At 42.1% G+C, this 14,285-nt stretch overlaps 1 protein-coding gene across 1 annotated transcript in view; it reads left to right on the top strand.

Moving 5' to 3' along the window:
- Window positions 1-13,935, top strand: part of DGKD (diacylglycerol kinase delta) — a gene marked incomplete at its 3' end in the record, with an annotated part of 33,484 nt that extends 19,549 nt beyond the window's left edge. The window contains exons 5-19 of the mRNA XM_010176572.2: window positions 220-352; window positions 1,235-1,341; window positions 1,891-2,016; window positions 3,074-3,176; window positions 3,691-3,853; window positions 5,886-5,994; window positions 6,711-6,850; window positions 7,559-7,643; window positions 8,206-8,300; window positions 8,399-8,498; window positions 8,633-8,906; window positions 10,785-10,946; window positions 11,707-11,835; window positions 12,813-12,909; window positions 13,825-13,935. Coding sequence (XP_010174874.2) covers window positions 220-352; window positions 1,235-1,341; window positions 1,891-2,016; window positions 3,074-3,176; window positions 3,691-3,853; window positions 5,886-5,994; window positions 6,711-6,850; window positions 7,559-7,643; window positions 8,206-8,300; window positions 8,399-8,498; window positions 8,633-8,906; window positions 10,785-10,946; window positions 11,707-11,835; window positions 12,813-12,909; window positions 13,825-13,935 — 1,934 coding nt within the window. The remainder of the gene's footprint in view (window positions 1-219; window positions 353-1,234; window positions 1,342-1,890; window positions 2,017-3,073; window positions 3,177-3,690; window positions 3,854-5,885; window positions 5,995-6,710; window positions 6,851-7,558; window positions 7,644-8,205; window positions 8,301-8,398; window positions 8,499-8,632; window positions 8,907-10,784; window positions 10,947-11,706; window positions 11,836-12,812; window positions 12,910-13,824) is intronic.
- Between the last annotated feature and the right edge of the window lie 350 nt (window positions 13,936-14,285).

Here is a 14,285-nt window from a genome sequence, read left to right as displayed (position 1 = left end):
AGGAATGAAGGTGTGGCTTCTTCTTCAAGTAGTCTCTTCTGGCTTAAAGACCTTCTTGAATTACAGCTATTGTGTATAAACTGCATGTGCCCTACTCTTCCCTACTAAAAGTGTTCTGTTTCTGGCTTTCCTGACTGCTGTGTGCAAGTCTTTGATTTAAGGAAAAATAAGTCTTGTTGCTCTACTTTAGACTTTGCTGTAATACATTTATTTTATTAGTCTACCCAGTACAGTATGGACCATTTCTCAGGGATGCATAACTGGTACGCCTGCTCACATGCTCGGCCAACATACTGCAATGTGTGTCGGGAGGCATTATCTGGAGTCACGTCACATGGGCTCTCCTGTGAAGGTAAGCGTGCTTTCTAGTCTCCTGTTTTGGGAGCGTCATCTTTATAACTCGGTGCCACATTCCAGAGATAATTTAAGAGGAATGTTGTTAACAGTCTGCAAAAAGATGTAGAAAAATGCTACATAATAAACTTTAGGGAGCTACAGGCTATGTATGAGACTGAAGGTCTTTTCTGGACCTGATGCTGAAACCCTTTGCTGCTGAATCCCTTTGGCTTCACACAGAGTTTTCCTGCAGAAGTCAAGATCAGGATCTCGACATTTTGTAAAAGGATGATAGATGTGGTGATGTTTTCTTGCTGGTTTTAGTGCTGGACCTCATAGTAATATAGCTGGTTAATTTTTCCCATATACCCAAATACTGCCATCTCTTATTAAAATAATGCTTCTGAGGTGAACAGATATGTATTTCTGAGCTATCAGATAGCATATTCATAAGAATACTCTGGTTCATAGGAATAATCATATTTATAGGAACATCTTGGTTAAGTGTTTGAATACCAGGAGTTTATTCTTTTTCAGCTTTGGCATAGCAAACATGCCTGCCTGTGTACAGCTCATACTTCCAGTGTACATTCCAGTGTGAATGAGGTTACACCCACACTATGTAAAAGGATGTATGACCATGTAAACCATGTTAAATTTAATAAGGTGATAACTAAGCTTTGCACAAGCATCTAGCAAAAGTGACAAGGCAAAAATTAATAGCTAGCTCATCTTGCTCAGTGTGATTAGAACTGATAGTTTTGGCAGTGCTAACAAGGGTAATGTGTGCCCATGCTTTCTTCTGGAGCCAAATATGGTCACTTGGGAAAGCTTTTGCACAGACTGACACATTACATGTTCTGAAGCAGGATTAATATATTCTTCTTTTCCTCTCTAGTGTGCAAGTTTAAAGCCCACAAGCGGTGTGCTGTGCGGGCAACCAATAATTGCAAGTGGACAACTCTGGCCTCTATTGGGAAGGATATCATTGAGGATGAAGATGGGGTAGGCAATAGGCGTAACTCTTCTAGCTTTATCTTGATATGAAAGCACTGGTATGTGCTCTACAGCTTACTTGTCTGTACAAATAGCAGATTCTGCCTTGATGTGTTAGTGATGTGGGAAAGGCCTTTACTGTCAGGGCATGAGATTCTGTGTGAAAAGGGCTATGAGGACTCCTTAATAGGAAGAGACTCCTGCTATGGCCCAGGGAAGTTGAGGTTAAATAATTGGAGGCGTGGGGAGCCTGGTCTGAGTTTTGGCAAAAGAAAGATAAATGAGGGCTGGAACAGTACCTTAGCGTATGAGATGTCTGATGCAAGTCTGTGTTTACTGGGTAGCCTGGGGTGAGTCACCTGGTCTCTTTGTGCTTGAGCGTGATGTAAAATGCCAAAAGACGTGCTCAGATGTTTTCTAGAAATTGCCTTTGCTGTCCTCGAACAGTGCATATAGAGACGTGCCTCTCTGTATGTCTCAGTGCTGTGGTGCATCCTGCACCCTTGAGTTGCACTCTGGAAAGTCCATATTGCTTGTCTCCCTCCGTATCATTTCCAGATCTCAATGCCACATCAATGGCTGGAAGGAAACCTCCCTGTGAGTGCCAAATGCACTGTGTGCGATAAAACCTGTGGCAGTGTCCTACGTTTGCAAGACTGGCGCTGCCTTTGGTGCAAAGCCATGGTGAGTTGAATAAACGTGATCATTTCAGTAAAAGGATAATCTTTGCTCAGCTCTGTGGTGTATTCTTTTAATGACATTTACTTAAAACAAAATCTCTAACTGTTCTGTCAGTATTTGCCATGAAAGACTTTATTGTTCTTTCTCCAGATGATAAAAAGCCTGCAAGAGATAGAAATTTAAGTTTGTGCTGAAAAGTATCACTGTGATGCATAAAATTAAGACCTGAAATAAGTATCTGGTTTCTCTGCAAGCTCATTTTCTTTTGATAGTGAGCTTTCATAGAAGAATCTAATTACACTGGATATGAATCAACACCTCAGGCACAGGAGATGTTGGATTTTAAGGAGTCATTATACAACAAAAAAGGACAGTAAAGAATACCAAACTATTTGAATAATAGCAATTCCCCTTCCCATTGCAATAGGTTTCCCTTGCCTAACCACTGCAGTGATGCAGATCTTGCTGTTTCCAGTTGTCTGCAAGATTAATAAGAGAAGTGTCACAAAATATTTGTTTATAATGTGGGGGGCAGGGGCTGAAACCCCAAGCAAGCGCTCTATCTTGCAATCTTCACGTACCAGAAATGACTGAAGTGCCCCACTCTGCTTTGTATTTCCTTTTCTTGGGTGGCTTTATTAATCCCTTCTTCTCTTACCTCTTATGTGCCTCATGTCTTCCTGCTTTGTTTTTTGCTTTCTTGTTTTCTTGAATTCCCAGCTTTTTCTTTTGTTGCTCTCAACTGAGGCCAGGATTTTGAAAGCAGAATGCCTGAAGGCTCTTAAAGCTGTATAATCTGTTATCTGGTCCTCTCGGCACCCAAAGTGCTAGTCTTGTAAATTCAAATGGCAGAAGTAGTATGTACTAATGGAAAGGAGAATTAGTAGAAGACTTTGATGGGATCATTCTTAAATGATCAGTCTTTATTGATTGACATTTCCTTGGATTCTCTTCCTCTTCCTTTCTCTTCCTTTACAGCCTCTTATTGGGTAGCTTTATGAGTTAATATACCGCAGTGGTCAAAAGAATCTAAATAAATGGGTTTTGGTGGTGTTTTCAGGTACACACAGCATGTAAAGACTTGTTGCCAAACAAGTGCCCTCTTGGGCTGTGCAAAGTGTCTGTCATTCCTCCTACTGCTCTCAACAGCATTGATTCAGATGGTAAGTATCACTAGTAAGTAGTGCCTTCTTTTTCTTCCTCTCAGTCACAGTCCCTACAGCTAACACTATTAATGCCAGACTCTCTCAACTGAAAATTCTGCTTTTGCTGTTGCTGAAATTCCAAATTGGAAGATATTGCTGAAGTGTAACGATGAACTGTTTGCTTTCCTTTTGCATTCAGTTTTTTACCCTGTAACATCAGTATTTGCTGAGCTGCAGCTGTTACAATTTATTGAGAACAACTGTATTGCAGAAGCAGTTTGGGAAGGTTAGGGAAGCTGAAAATTTTGGCATACTGCTAGGAGATAAGTGTGACATTTGGCAGCATGAGGTGTGGTTCGTGCTGGATTCAGGGTTATGCACATTTGGCATTTACCCAATGAGTACTATAAGCACAAGGAAAGTATATAGCTGTGCTGGAGTGTGGGGTGTTGGGTTTTTTCTCACTTAATTTCCATGGGTAGTTTTACATCTCTTGGCTTTTCCTCCCACTCCCTTCTCTTTTTCTTGACAGGCTTCTGGAAAGCTACTTGTCCCCCTTCTTGCACAAGCCCTTTGTTGGTCTTTGTCAACTCAAAAAGTGGAGACAACCAAGGTGTAAAATTTCTACGAAGATTCAAACAGCTACTGAATCCAGCCCAGGTCTTTGATCTCATGAATGGAGGACCTCACCTTGGGTAAGCAGATATTTTATGGAAGTGCATATTCCTTGTAAACAAGAAAAGTGTGAGTGATTTATCAAAATCCTCAAATATAACAAGGAACCTATTCCACAGAGAAGACTGAACATATATGAACTTTGGAGGGGTTTTCTCCTCAATGTGTTCAGTGTTACTGATTAGCTTAAACCAAAAATGTTGTTGAAAAAGGTTGTTATTTGCATCCATCAGTAACAGCAGGACACTTGAGGCTTTTTGGGGGAATTCCAGAAACACTCCCCTGGAAGAAGACCAAGCATAGAAAGCTTGAATCCAGAAGAAAACTCGCCAGCAAACAGACTTGTAACAGACATCATGATGTACCGTTAACAAGAGTTAACTGGAGTTAAATTGGGTGAACAGACAAATGTTACAAATAGCAAATGAATATTGTCAAAATGAGATTTATCCAAAAATAACTTACCTGGGAAGTATGGGAAACTTCCATCCCTTAAAGATTTTATTGGGTTATTGGAAAAACCTCTCTTATGTATCTCTTGGTAAAGTTTGGTTCTGCCATAGGATCTAGATGACATTTCAGGCTTGTTTACCAGATTACACTAGAATTTTTATGGATAAAAAAAAAGTGTGCACTGTGGAATAATTTCATTTAGTATATTTCTGCAACTGGGTTAAAAAAAAAATAAAAATTGGTCTCTAGTTTGCTCCCTCCAAATGTTTCTCTGTTGCATCAGATGTGAGTAACTTTTGTCATGAATGGGTGCTTCTTATAATAAGAGCCAGCACAAGGTAAATTTCCTTCATATTTTTCTAAACGTGATGCAAAGGCTAAGACTAAGACCTGTAGATGAAGGGTGCTAAATCTAGGAGTGTCCACTAGCATTAGGTTCTGCTTTCCTGAGAACTGTTGTGGTTTCTTGGCATTACGCATTGTAAAACACTGGCCTTTAAAACTGCAGCATGCTGACCAGCGGATGTGTTTGGCTAATAAATAATATATAGAAAACTTTAAATAGTTTTCTTCTTCCCCTCCCTGGTTGGACTGACTATAGAGAGCGATTTTGCTCTTCAGCAGAAGAGAAGGGAAAGGAGGGAATCAATTATCTTCTCCAGCTGTGGTGCACACTTATAAAACAGATGCTCTTGTTTGCTTTCTTAAAAAGTAAGTGGTGGTACAGGGTAAAGGCTGCTTCTTAATAATGTAAATATTCTCAACTGGTGCCAGTCAAAGTGTACCGTAAGATGTTGTCATTTCTGATAGACATTTTTCATGTGTCAACAGTGCATGAAGAAATAAGGATTTTCATGTACTGCAGTAAATCCTGTTTAGGTAACAATAACAAAATATATATATACAGAACCAAAATAAAAGGAGGCAGTAGTTCTGGAAGATGTTCAATAAGAAGCATGGTTTCAAACAACTTAAGGAGAGGTTGTTTTTATTATTCTGAAAAGGGTGAATGGAGAAATTCAAACTTGTCTTGCTGGTGAGTTGTTTGCCTGCCTGCAGGACAGACAAGGCACCAGGGCATTGACTTATGTTGCTTTCTCAGGAGAAGGACTAAAGGTGAGGCTTTACATCCTCTTACAGTTGTCTGCTTACTGAATGACTGCATAAAGTTCCCACTCTTCAGGCTTTGCTTTAATTGTCATGGCTTTGACTGCGAAGGCAGTGACATCAGAGCACTCCAAACAGTCACAAATAACTAGTGTTAGGCTGAACATAGAAAATCTGCTAAAAGGAATTAATTCAATGGATAAAGAGCTATCACATGCTTGTTTCCTCTTCTGTTCAGACAAAAATGCCCTGCTTTAGTAGAGGAGTATGTCTGAGACATATTTCTGTAGTGAATGGCCATTGTAAATTGCTTCATTACTTTTTTATTATAATTTTAATAATCTGTAATCTGACAGTGGCCCATATTCATTGCAAAATCAGAGCCTACTTTAAGCAAATCTACCATGTTTTTACCTAGATTGGAATTGTTTATCATTTCTTTCTATAACAGCTGATTGTTCTTTTTTGCTCTTTTCTTTCCTTTCTCTGTAGCTTACGCTTATTTCAGAAATTTGACACTTTCCGGATTCTAGTTTGCGGTGGGGACGGAAGTGTTGGCTGGGTTCTCTCTGAAATTGATAGCCTCAATCTTCACAAGCAGGTATTGCCTAGCAAGCTTGATTGGATGAAAGAATCAATAACAACAGCAAGGGTTGGAGGGGACTTTCTTTGATCATACAGATGTAGTTTGCCCCAGGACTGAAGTTGGGACAACGTTCTTGCAGTAGTATTCTGCAAGAAGCAGTACCAGACTAATTCATTATTCCTATCTCTGTTGTTCCCTCACAACTCCCTCTTACAAGATCCTGCTTTTGGAGTACTTCTGTGTTACTCCTGATCCATTCAGTAAGGGCTGCAGTTAGAAAACTGGGATTTCCACAAGGGTAGTGCTCCTCCTCTATTCCCTTTAATTCTCCTGGCAGTGTTTCTGAGTTCTGGGATAGAAAGAAGCTTCATTGGAGTGTTTAATTTGTTTCCATTTTGTCTTGGAGGTGTCCATGCTAATTTTACAGAAAAAGCTATAGCACCACCTGATGGTTAAATAAATAAATCTGTAGAAGGAGTTACTTTTAGCAAGGTGCTCCTTGAGATGGTAGCTGTAATTCCCTCAACAGCTTAAAAAAAGTAGAGGAAATTTTTCCTAACTTACATGCTCTTCTGGCTGTTTTCCCCATCCAGTTACTTTCTCCTCCCCTTGGGACAAGCTGTTTCTCAATGACTGGTCTGTGTAAGGAATCAGTCGTGTTACTTACGGTTGTTTGTGGCTTGTGTTTTCCCATTTGAATGTTGGTTTTGATTTCCTTTTCTCTAATGCAGTGCCAGCTGGGAGTCCTTCCCTTGGGAACAGGGAATGACCTTGCCCGTGTGTTAGGCTGGGGATCTGCTTGTGATGATGATACCCAGCTCCCGCAGATCCTGGAGAAGCTGGAGAGGGCCAGTACCAAAATGCTGGACAGGTGAGTAACTATCACTAACGTCCTCCCCTGCTCAAGAGTTGTGTGAAAATACCCTTCCAGTACAAATGAGCAGTTCTTGATTCTACTCAGCTGCTGGACTTCTTACTAATGCCAGTTAATGTTTTTTCTTTGATAATCCTTCTTCACCCTTTTAGCCACAAAAGGTAGTCTGTCTTTCAATGTCACTGCTGCAGAATAGTAATGAGTGAAATTTTCTGATCTCCAGTGTCTTCTCTTGTGTTCCAGCTTTACAGTCATGATTTATTTTTTTAAGCTAATTTTTTTCTTGGTATATTTGTACCAATTTATCTTGAGTTTGGCTTGGAAATGAAAGCTGAATGCAGAAATGGACATCTTTACCCCTAGTATTGATATTGCCTATATATCTTCATACATTTAAAAATGCTTCTTGTCTTCAGAGTTGCATCTTGGCATCTGTTATGTTGAATCAAGTAATGCCCATAGAATTTCTGTGAGAGAGAGAGAAGTACATAGAAAGTCCTTGTGCTGTTCATAGTGTCATCTCTTCCTCTTCCCCCCATTCAACCCCTCTGCAGTTCCATTGCAACCCTACAGCTTCCTTACATCAGTCATGCCCCTGCCAAAGCGCAGTTTGTTTTACTTGAGGCTCTAACCTGTTATGTCCTTTGGATAAAGGAGGAAATAATCTGCCTTGTAGTGACAGCTATGATGTCTCCTTTTCAACAGGTGGAGCATCATGGTGTATGAAACCAAACTCCCTCGCCAGGCCTCCACTTCCACAGTCACCGAAGATTTCAGTGAGGATTCTGAGGTACCTCATGAGATGCAGAGAGCAGGGAACTGGGAGCAATGGCCTCAGAACAGACAAGATAGGAGGTAGTGGTTGAGTTCAAATGGAGCAGGCCTGGATGGAGCAGGAGATACAAAGATCCTGGGTCTTTAAGTCAGTGAAGTATTATGGAGAAGGGTGGAGGTTGGGTTACCAAAGTCAGCAACCGTAATGGGGAATGGGAGGGAAGTGCTTTGGAACAAGACAGAGAGGAAATGGTCAACTTTGATCTGCTGTCATGACATCAGGTTGCTGAAATTGTGGAAAGCTGCATAGCAGTCATAAGAACTGTAAAAACCCAGTTTTAGATCCACTGATAATCAGAGACTCTTAAGAACTGCACTGCTGATGATTTCCAGGTTCAGAATTAGTTTCTTCATCAGATTCAGGTCTTCAGTGGGTAACTGAGCCCTGGACCACAGAACTTTTCCAGGGCAAAAAGAACATGTAGAACGATAGGTACTCACTGGGGACCCAGAGTTACACAGCGTATGTTGTAATGTTGGGAAGCAGCATCCAGTGGCTTGTGTCTGACTGTCACCAGGTGCAGAAGATTCTCTTCTATGAAGACTCTGTGGCTGCTCATTTGTCCAAAATTTTGACTTCTGACCAACACTCAGTGGTCATCTCCTCAGCCAAGTGAGTATTTAAAGGACAACTGCTCTGAGTGAAGGTTGTGCTGTGAAAATCCTGAGGCAATCCTTGCATGACTTTGTTTTCATACCCTGTTTATCTAGGGTGCTTTGTGAGACAGTGAAGGATTTTGTTGCTCGAGGAGGGAAAGCTTATGAGAAGGCAACGGAAAGCTCGGAGGAATCAGAGGTCATGGCCAGGAAGGTAAAATTGTTTACGTTTCTACTTCTGAAGTGGAAAATTGCTCTGTTGTCAGAGAACTAGGACAGCAAGCACTAAAAGAATGAGCCACCCAGTCTACTGTTAGTTCTACTCAGATGTTCTTCTTCACCTTCTAGTGCTCTGTCCTGAAGGAGAAGCTGGACTCATTGCTGAAGACACTGAATGATGAATCTCAAGCATCTTCATCTCTGCCAAACCCTCCTCCCACCATTGCAGAGGAAACCGAAGATGGTGATGGGTCAGGCAGTGCTTGTGATTCTTCTAGTGACCGGTCGGTGGGATCATCATGTACTGCACGGCCCCAGATATTTCGCCCCCGAGAACAGCTCATGTTGAGAGCCAACAGCTTGAAAAAAGCCATTCGTCAGATAATAGAGCATGCAGAAAAAGGTAACCTATGAGGAGTCCTGCTTGTGACTTGTTACAGGCTCTCGAGAAGTATGAATTTCCTTTATTCCAGAGTGGAGTAGGGTTCTTTATTAAAAACAGCTTCCCTGAGCTAGAGAAGCTATTCAGTAAAACTGGCAATTTAGTTTCAGTGTCATCTCTGCCAAGCCCACCTGTTTGAAACGTTGCTTCATAAATGAGCCTGAAGTTCAAGGTATGTTCTGTCCCATAGGGCTGGTGTAAGAAGTTACTACCATCCCACACTCTGTTCATTTGCATTTCCTGTCTGTCCCCACCCATACCACAACTGTGTCAGCGCAACTGTTTGTGTGGCCTTGCTGTAAAACAGATCTGAAAATACTTGGGAAGAAACTATTTTAAGTATTTTAACTGATTCTTTCAGAAGAGTCTTTGTAGTACAGCCCAGCGAAACAATGCAGTGGTACAACTGCAAGAGAGGGCAGGAACTTCTGAAACTAGCTTTGTCACTGGGAAAATATTATAATACTGTACCTTATGGCCAATCAGTTCTGTTCCGATGTAACTTCCTAGGCAGGTGACCCTCTTCTCCACATCCTGACCCTTATCTCTCTCACGCCCATAGCTCAAAGTTTCATTTCCTTCGAAAGGCACCAGTCTCCCAGATGTTAGTCATAAACTCAGTGGTTTAGCTTAGACCAAAGGAAGTACTTAACAGCTTATTACTGGACATAAAAGCATTGAAGTGGCAGATGTGATGTCCATGCACACCTAAATGTGCGCTGTGAAACAACTCTGCAGTCAGTTACAGATCATTGCAATGTTGCTTGGATTTCCAGCACTGCAATATTGTGTACAACCTATCCTGAAGGCAAAGTTATATGAGCTGATGGAAGCTGAGCAAACAGCCTGCTTCTGGTGAAGTAGAGGTCTTGACCTTACTGCTGCCCCACTTTGCTGCTGCTTACCTTATGCCAATTTGATGTTTGTTATAGTTCTTTTGGAGCCCAAACAATTTGCTTAAACCAGCAAGAAGAGTTTATATTTCTACTCAAGAAGAGTTTCTATTTCTGCTGGGCTAGTGGTTGGATTGCCTTGTGGGTAGTTTCGATGAACTCCAGAGTCAGCACAAGGGAGAGGAAGAGACTGAAAGAAGTGGGGTTTGTATCCCTGCAGAGGCAGTGAGCTGGTAGATCAGCTCAGGGCTGTCCTCAGCACTGTGCCCTGGGAGGGGTTGCTGAGGAGGGAGAGCTATTGATTACATGCAAGGGAAGTTTTGATTTCTTTAGGCAACATTTAATTCTTACCAGCTCTTGGGCAAACTCCAGTTACATTTCAAATGTATTTGTTCAGCTTCTCCAAACTGTTTTTCCTCTTCCAAAGTATGCAGTCTGATTCTTTCCTTTATATTGTTTTTTACCAACTGCTACTTTCTTCCTTCTGATTATATGTGTCTAAGTGCCCTTTTCAAGTGGCTTATCCTATTGCCCCACTACAGGTTAAACAAACAGAAAATTAATTAAATTTATCATTTAATGTCCAATTAGTTAGAATTTCTGACAATATCTAAACGCCAATAAATGGAAGCCCATCACGTGTAGCACAGTTTACATTTCAGGAAGCCTGAGTACCTGTAACATTAAAGATGGACACTTCTATTTAGAGCCTCACTGCTAAAGATCTCAGTGAAGAAAATAGGAGGCTAAGCCAGCCCAGATCCAAAAGCTGTCCAGAGCAGAGTTGAGACAAATGATACAGAAAGCTTTTTGTTATTCCTGTTCTTTCCTTTAAGGAATCAAGGCCTTTAGAGTCCCATCCTGTTGTTATTGTTACACATCAGTGGGAGGTGTTCCTTGCTAGAAGAGCTGTGAGACACTCACCTACTTTCTCTTTCCTTAACAGCTGTAGATGAGCAGAATGCCCAGACCCAGGAGCAAGAGGGCTTCCTCCTTAGTCTCTCAGCCTCTGAAGAGGGCAAGGAGCTGAGGAACGAGGATAAAATCTCCCTGCAGTCATCACACAGCAGCAGCTATGGAGTGTCCAAAGGGAGGAGCCAGCGGAAAGGTACTGCTCTAGGGCTGCCACAGTGCATATCTTGCCCATGAACTATGATTCTGTTAGTTGTAAAAAGTGAAGGAGGTGTTAGGTGTATTACCTTCCAAGTTGTTTGAATGATTGCTCTTCAGATGCCAGGCCTTGCACATTTCTGTGCTCTAGCCTGTGCATCCTATACCCCACTTTTTGCTACATCTTTCATGGCTGGTCCGTGATCTTAGCATATGGAGTCTAGGATTCAGGAATTTTCTTGCACCTTAGCCAGTAATCTGCATTGGCTTTCAGTGCTTGGACAAGGATGGTCTTGAGCATTTTTCATGTCATCTACCTGATGACATTTTCCTATAAGCCCCTGCCATCCTTTGCATATGTCAGAGAATGGAAGCCAGTTTGCTTTAATAACTGTTATGTGAGTAATTTGTTAGAGATCCCTGATCACTGCAAATATATTTGAAACTTATCTGAGTATTGATTGGGAGCCAAATACCCTCTCTGTTGTGCTGCTGGCACCAGCTTTTTCTCATCTCCATTTCTAATATTTGCACGTGGCATTTTGGTACCTCCAATCTGTGAGGTTTTCTGGCTGCACATATGCCACATCTCTGTCTCTTAATGACTGGTTCTGTCACTCTGTGTTTTATGGTGGCTAGAGCGTTTTACTGTTGAGTGATTCCTAACCCAGTCTTGCTGCTTGGGCTGCGTTGCTATGTGCTAATCTGAATCACGGCGTTATGTTTGTCAATAGCCATGTTTGTGTTGTGTTTTACAGCATCCAAGTCTCCTTGCGAAAGACTAATAAACAAAGGAAGTTTGTCGCTGGGCAGCTCTGCATCTCTTCCTCCCCAGACAGGAAGCCGGGACAACTTGCCAATGCTGAACACAAAAATTCTCTACCCAAGTAAGTGTAACACCCACCACTTCCCTTTGTGGCAGCCAACTGGAGTATGGGTGACAGCAGCACAGGCTGCACTCTCCACATGAAAACACGAAGTTGTCCTGCCTGATATGCTTTTGTGCAGGGGCCAGTTAGAGAGAAATCCTTTTATGGATAACTTTCCGCTGGGACTGAAAAGGGGAGACTTGGAGGGAGCTGTAAGTTTCCAGTTTGTAGCTGATACCTAGACACAGGTTTTTATTAACACTGTGCAGTGGCAGAATTTAGATGCCAATTACAAGGTGATACTGAGCTCAGAGTAACCTTGAGAAGGCTGATAGGATGCTGCTGAGAGAGATTTCTAAAGAGTGGCAGCCTTAGACTGGGAGCAGTGGTCCCTTCATGTGAAGGCTGAAGTCCCTCAAGGTGCACAGACCCAGCAGAATTCCCACGTCCCCCTCCCACTTCTCCACATCACTGTGGTGCTGTCCTTCTACCTCTTCCCTCAAATTACCTGTTCAAACAGTTTCTTCTGGAGGCAGGTAATTTCCTTTCTCTCTGACAAAGCTACTGTTCGTGGGTTGCCAGCTAATAATTTAAGAAGCAGGAGGCAGTAATTCTTGAGCAAGTTAAAGAATAACTTCAGTCCTACTCCTCTCTCTCTACTCATTGAAGCAAGGATGTTGCATGTCTCACCCTGGAACAGAAATGCTACTGTGGTGAATACACTCCTATTTCCCATTTCCATGTGTCTGTACAACTGTGCTGCTGGCCTTAGGTGATACCCTGTTAATCAAAAACCCTGCAGGCAACCTCAGAAACCCTTCTCCTTATGGACAGAGCTAAGCCTTCTGGAGTGCAAGAAAGAACTATTGCTATTTTATTTCCTCATTCAATGACAAGAATTAATATATTCTGCCCTATCGCCCTGTTTCTGAGATTGAAGTTACTTGTTTTCTGCTTATTAATCACACTCTTCCCTGTGGTCAATTATCCTACAGATATCCGTGCTGGCATGTCTGGTTCTTTGCCTGGGAGCTCTGTCATCAGCCGACTGTTAATCCATGCTGATCCCTTTAACTCTGAGCCTGAAAATCTGTGAGTATGCCCAGGAGGTTGAAGGGAGGGAGTGGGCATTTCCAAATGGACTTCAGCAGAGAAGTAGATTAGTTTATAGAGCTAAATAATGGACAGCAGCAGCCCAGAGTTATGTAAATGAATTTGTATGCTGGGTGCCAGTGAGAATCAGCTTATGTTGTTACACATGCAGTGACACATCTGACTCATGGTAGAAGATTTTTAGCTTTCAGATGAGAATGAAATCTAGATCAGTCTTCTCCTTACACTCCAAAGATGACTCCGGCTTCCAATTATTAGACAGTAACCTGTGGGGGAGTCACTACCCTTACAGCATGGAGGGCCTGAGAAGGGTCATGGGCAGGCCACAGCAGGGGAAGCAGTTGTGAAATGTGATGTGAAGACTCTCAGGCTGTTTCTGTTGAGCTGTTTAACAGTAAAAATCCAGTGATGCAGACTTCAAGGTTTTTTCATGGGGTTCGGTGACACTAAGATGAGTAGCTGACTTTCAAGCTCATTTGTCAGGCTCTCTGTGGGTAACTATATATATATAAAAACAATTAGCATTGCTAATGTTTTGTGAGACCTTTTACACAATGCTAACGTCCAGCAACATAGCTTTTTGTAAATGAAGTGTAGGCTTCTGAGTATGTTTCTGTGGCAAGGGGAGAATTCCTCTGCAAATGTCATGACTGTGAAGTCTTACAGACAGAGGCTGCAGGCCAGGGACCTCTGCTCAATAGCCACTTTTATGGTATTCCGTGTGGGTTTTAGGCAGTTCCCAGCAGTGCTTATCAGAGCACGTTGGTGTACAGCCGCCTTGTTCTTCATCTTTTTATGCAACAGAATTATGAGGTGGCCAGAGAGGGGCATGTAAGATATATACCAAATGGTACATAGACTTAGGAATGTGAGTTTTGTTCTTTTGTTTGACAGTGAATGTTACACAGAGAAGTGTGTCATGAATAATTACTTTGGAATTGGACTGGATGCAAAGATTTCTTTGGACTTCAACAACAAACGTGATGAGCACCCAGAGAAATGCAGGTGGGTTTGGCTTTGACTACTGCCAGAAGTGACTGAAATCACGTTACGTTTCTGTGTGGTTTTGAAGCTGATTGCGTACAAGTGTGTTGAAAAATTATATTATCAATCTTATTGAGAAGGCTGAGGTGCTCAATGACTTTTTTGCCTCAGTCTTCACTGGCAAGGGATCGTGCCAAACTGGCCAAGTCCTAGAAAGCAGAGGAAGGGTCCAGGAGAATGCAAAGCCACCCACTGTAGGAGAAGACCAGGTTTGGGAGCACCCAAGGAACCTGAAGGTGCACAAGCCCATGGGACCTGATGGGATGCATCCGCGGGTCCTGAGGGAACTGGCAGATGAAGTTGCAAAGCCA

This window comes from Antrostomus carolinensis, unplaced genomic scaffold, assembly GCF_000700745.2.
Source record: "Antrostomus carolinensis isolate BGI_N321 unplaced genomic scaffold, ASM70074v2 scaffold50440, whole genome shotgun sequence".
NCBI lineage: Eukaryota > Metazoa > Chordata > Aves > Caprimulgiformes > Caprimulgidae > Antrostomus > Antrostomus carolinensis.
The sequence above is the reverse complement of the archived record's forward strand: the minus strand, read 5'-3'. Positions and strand labels throughout refer to the sequence as shown.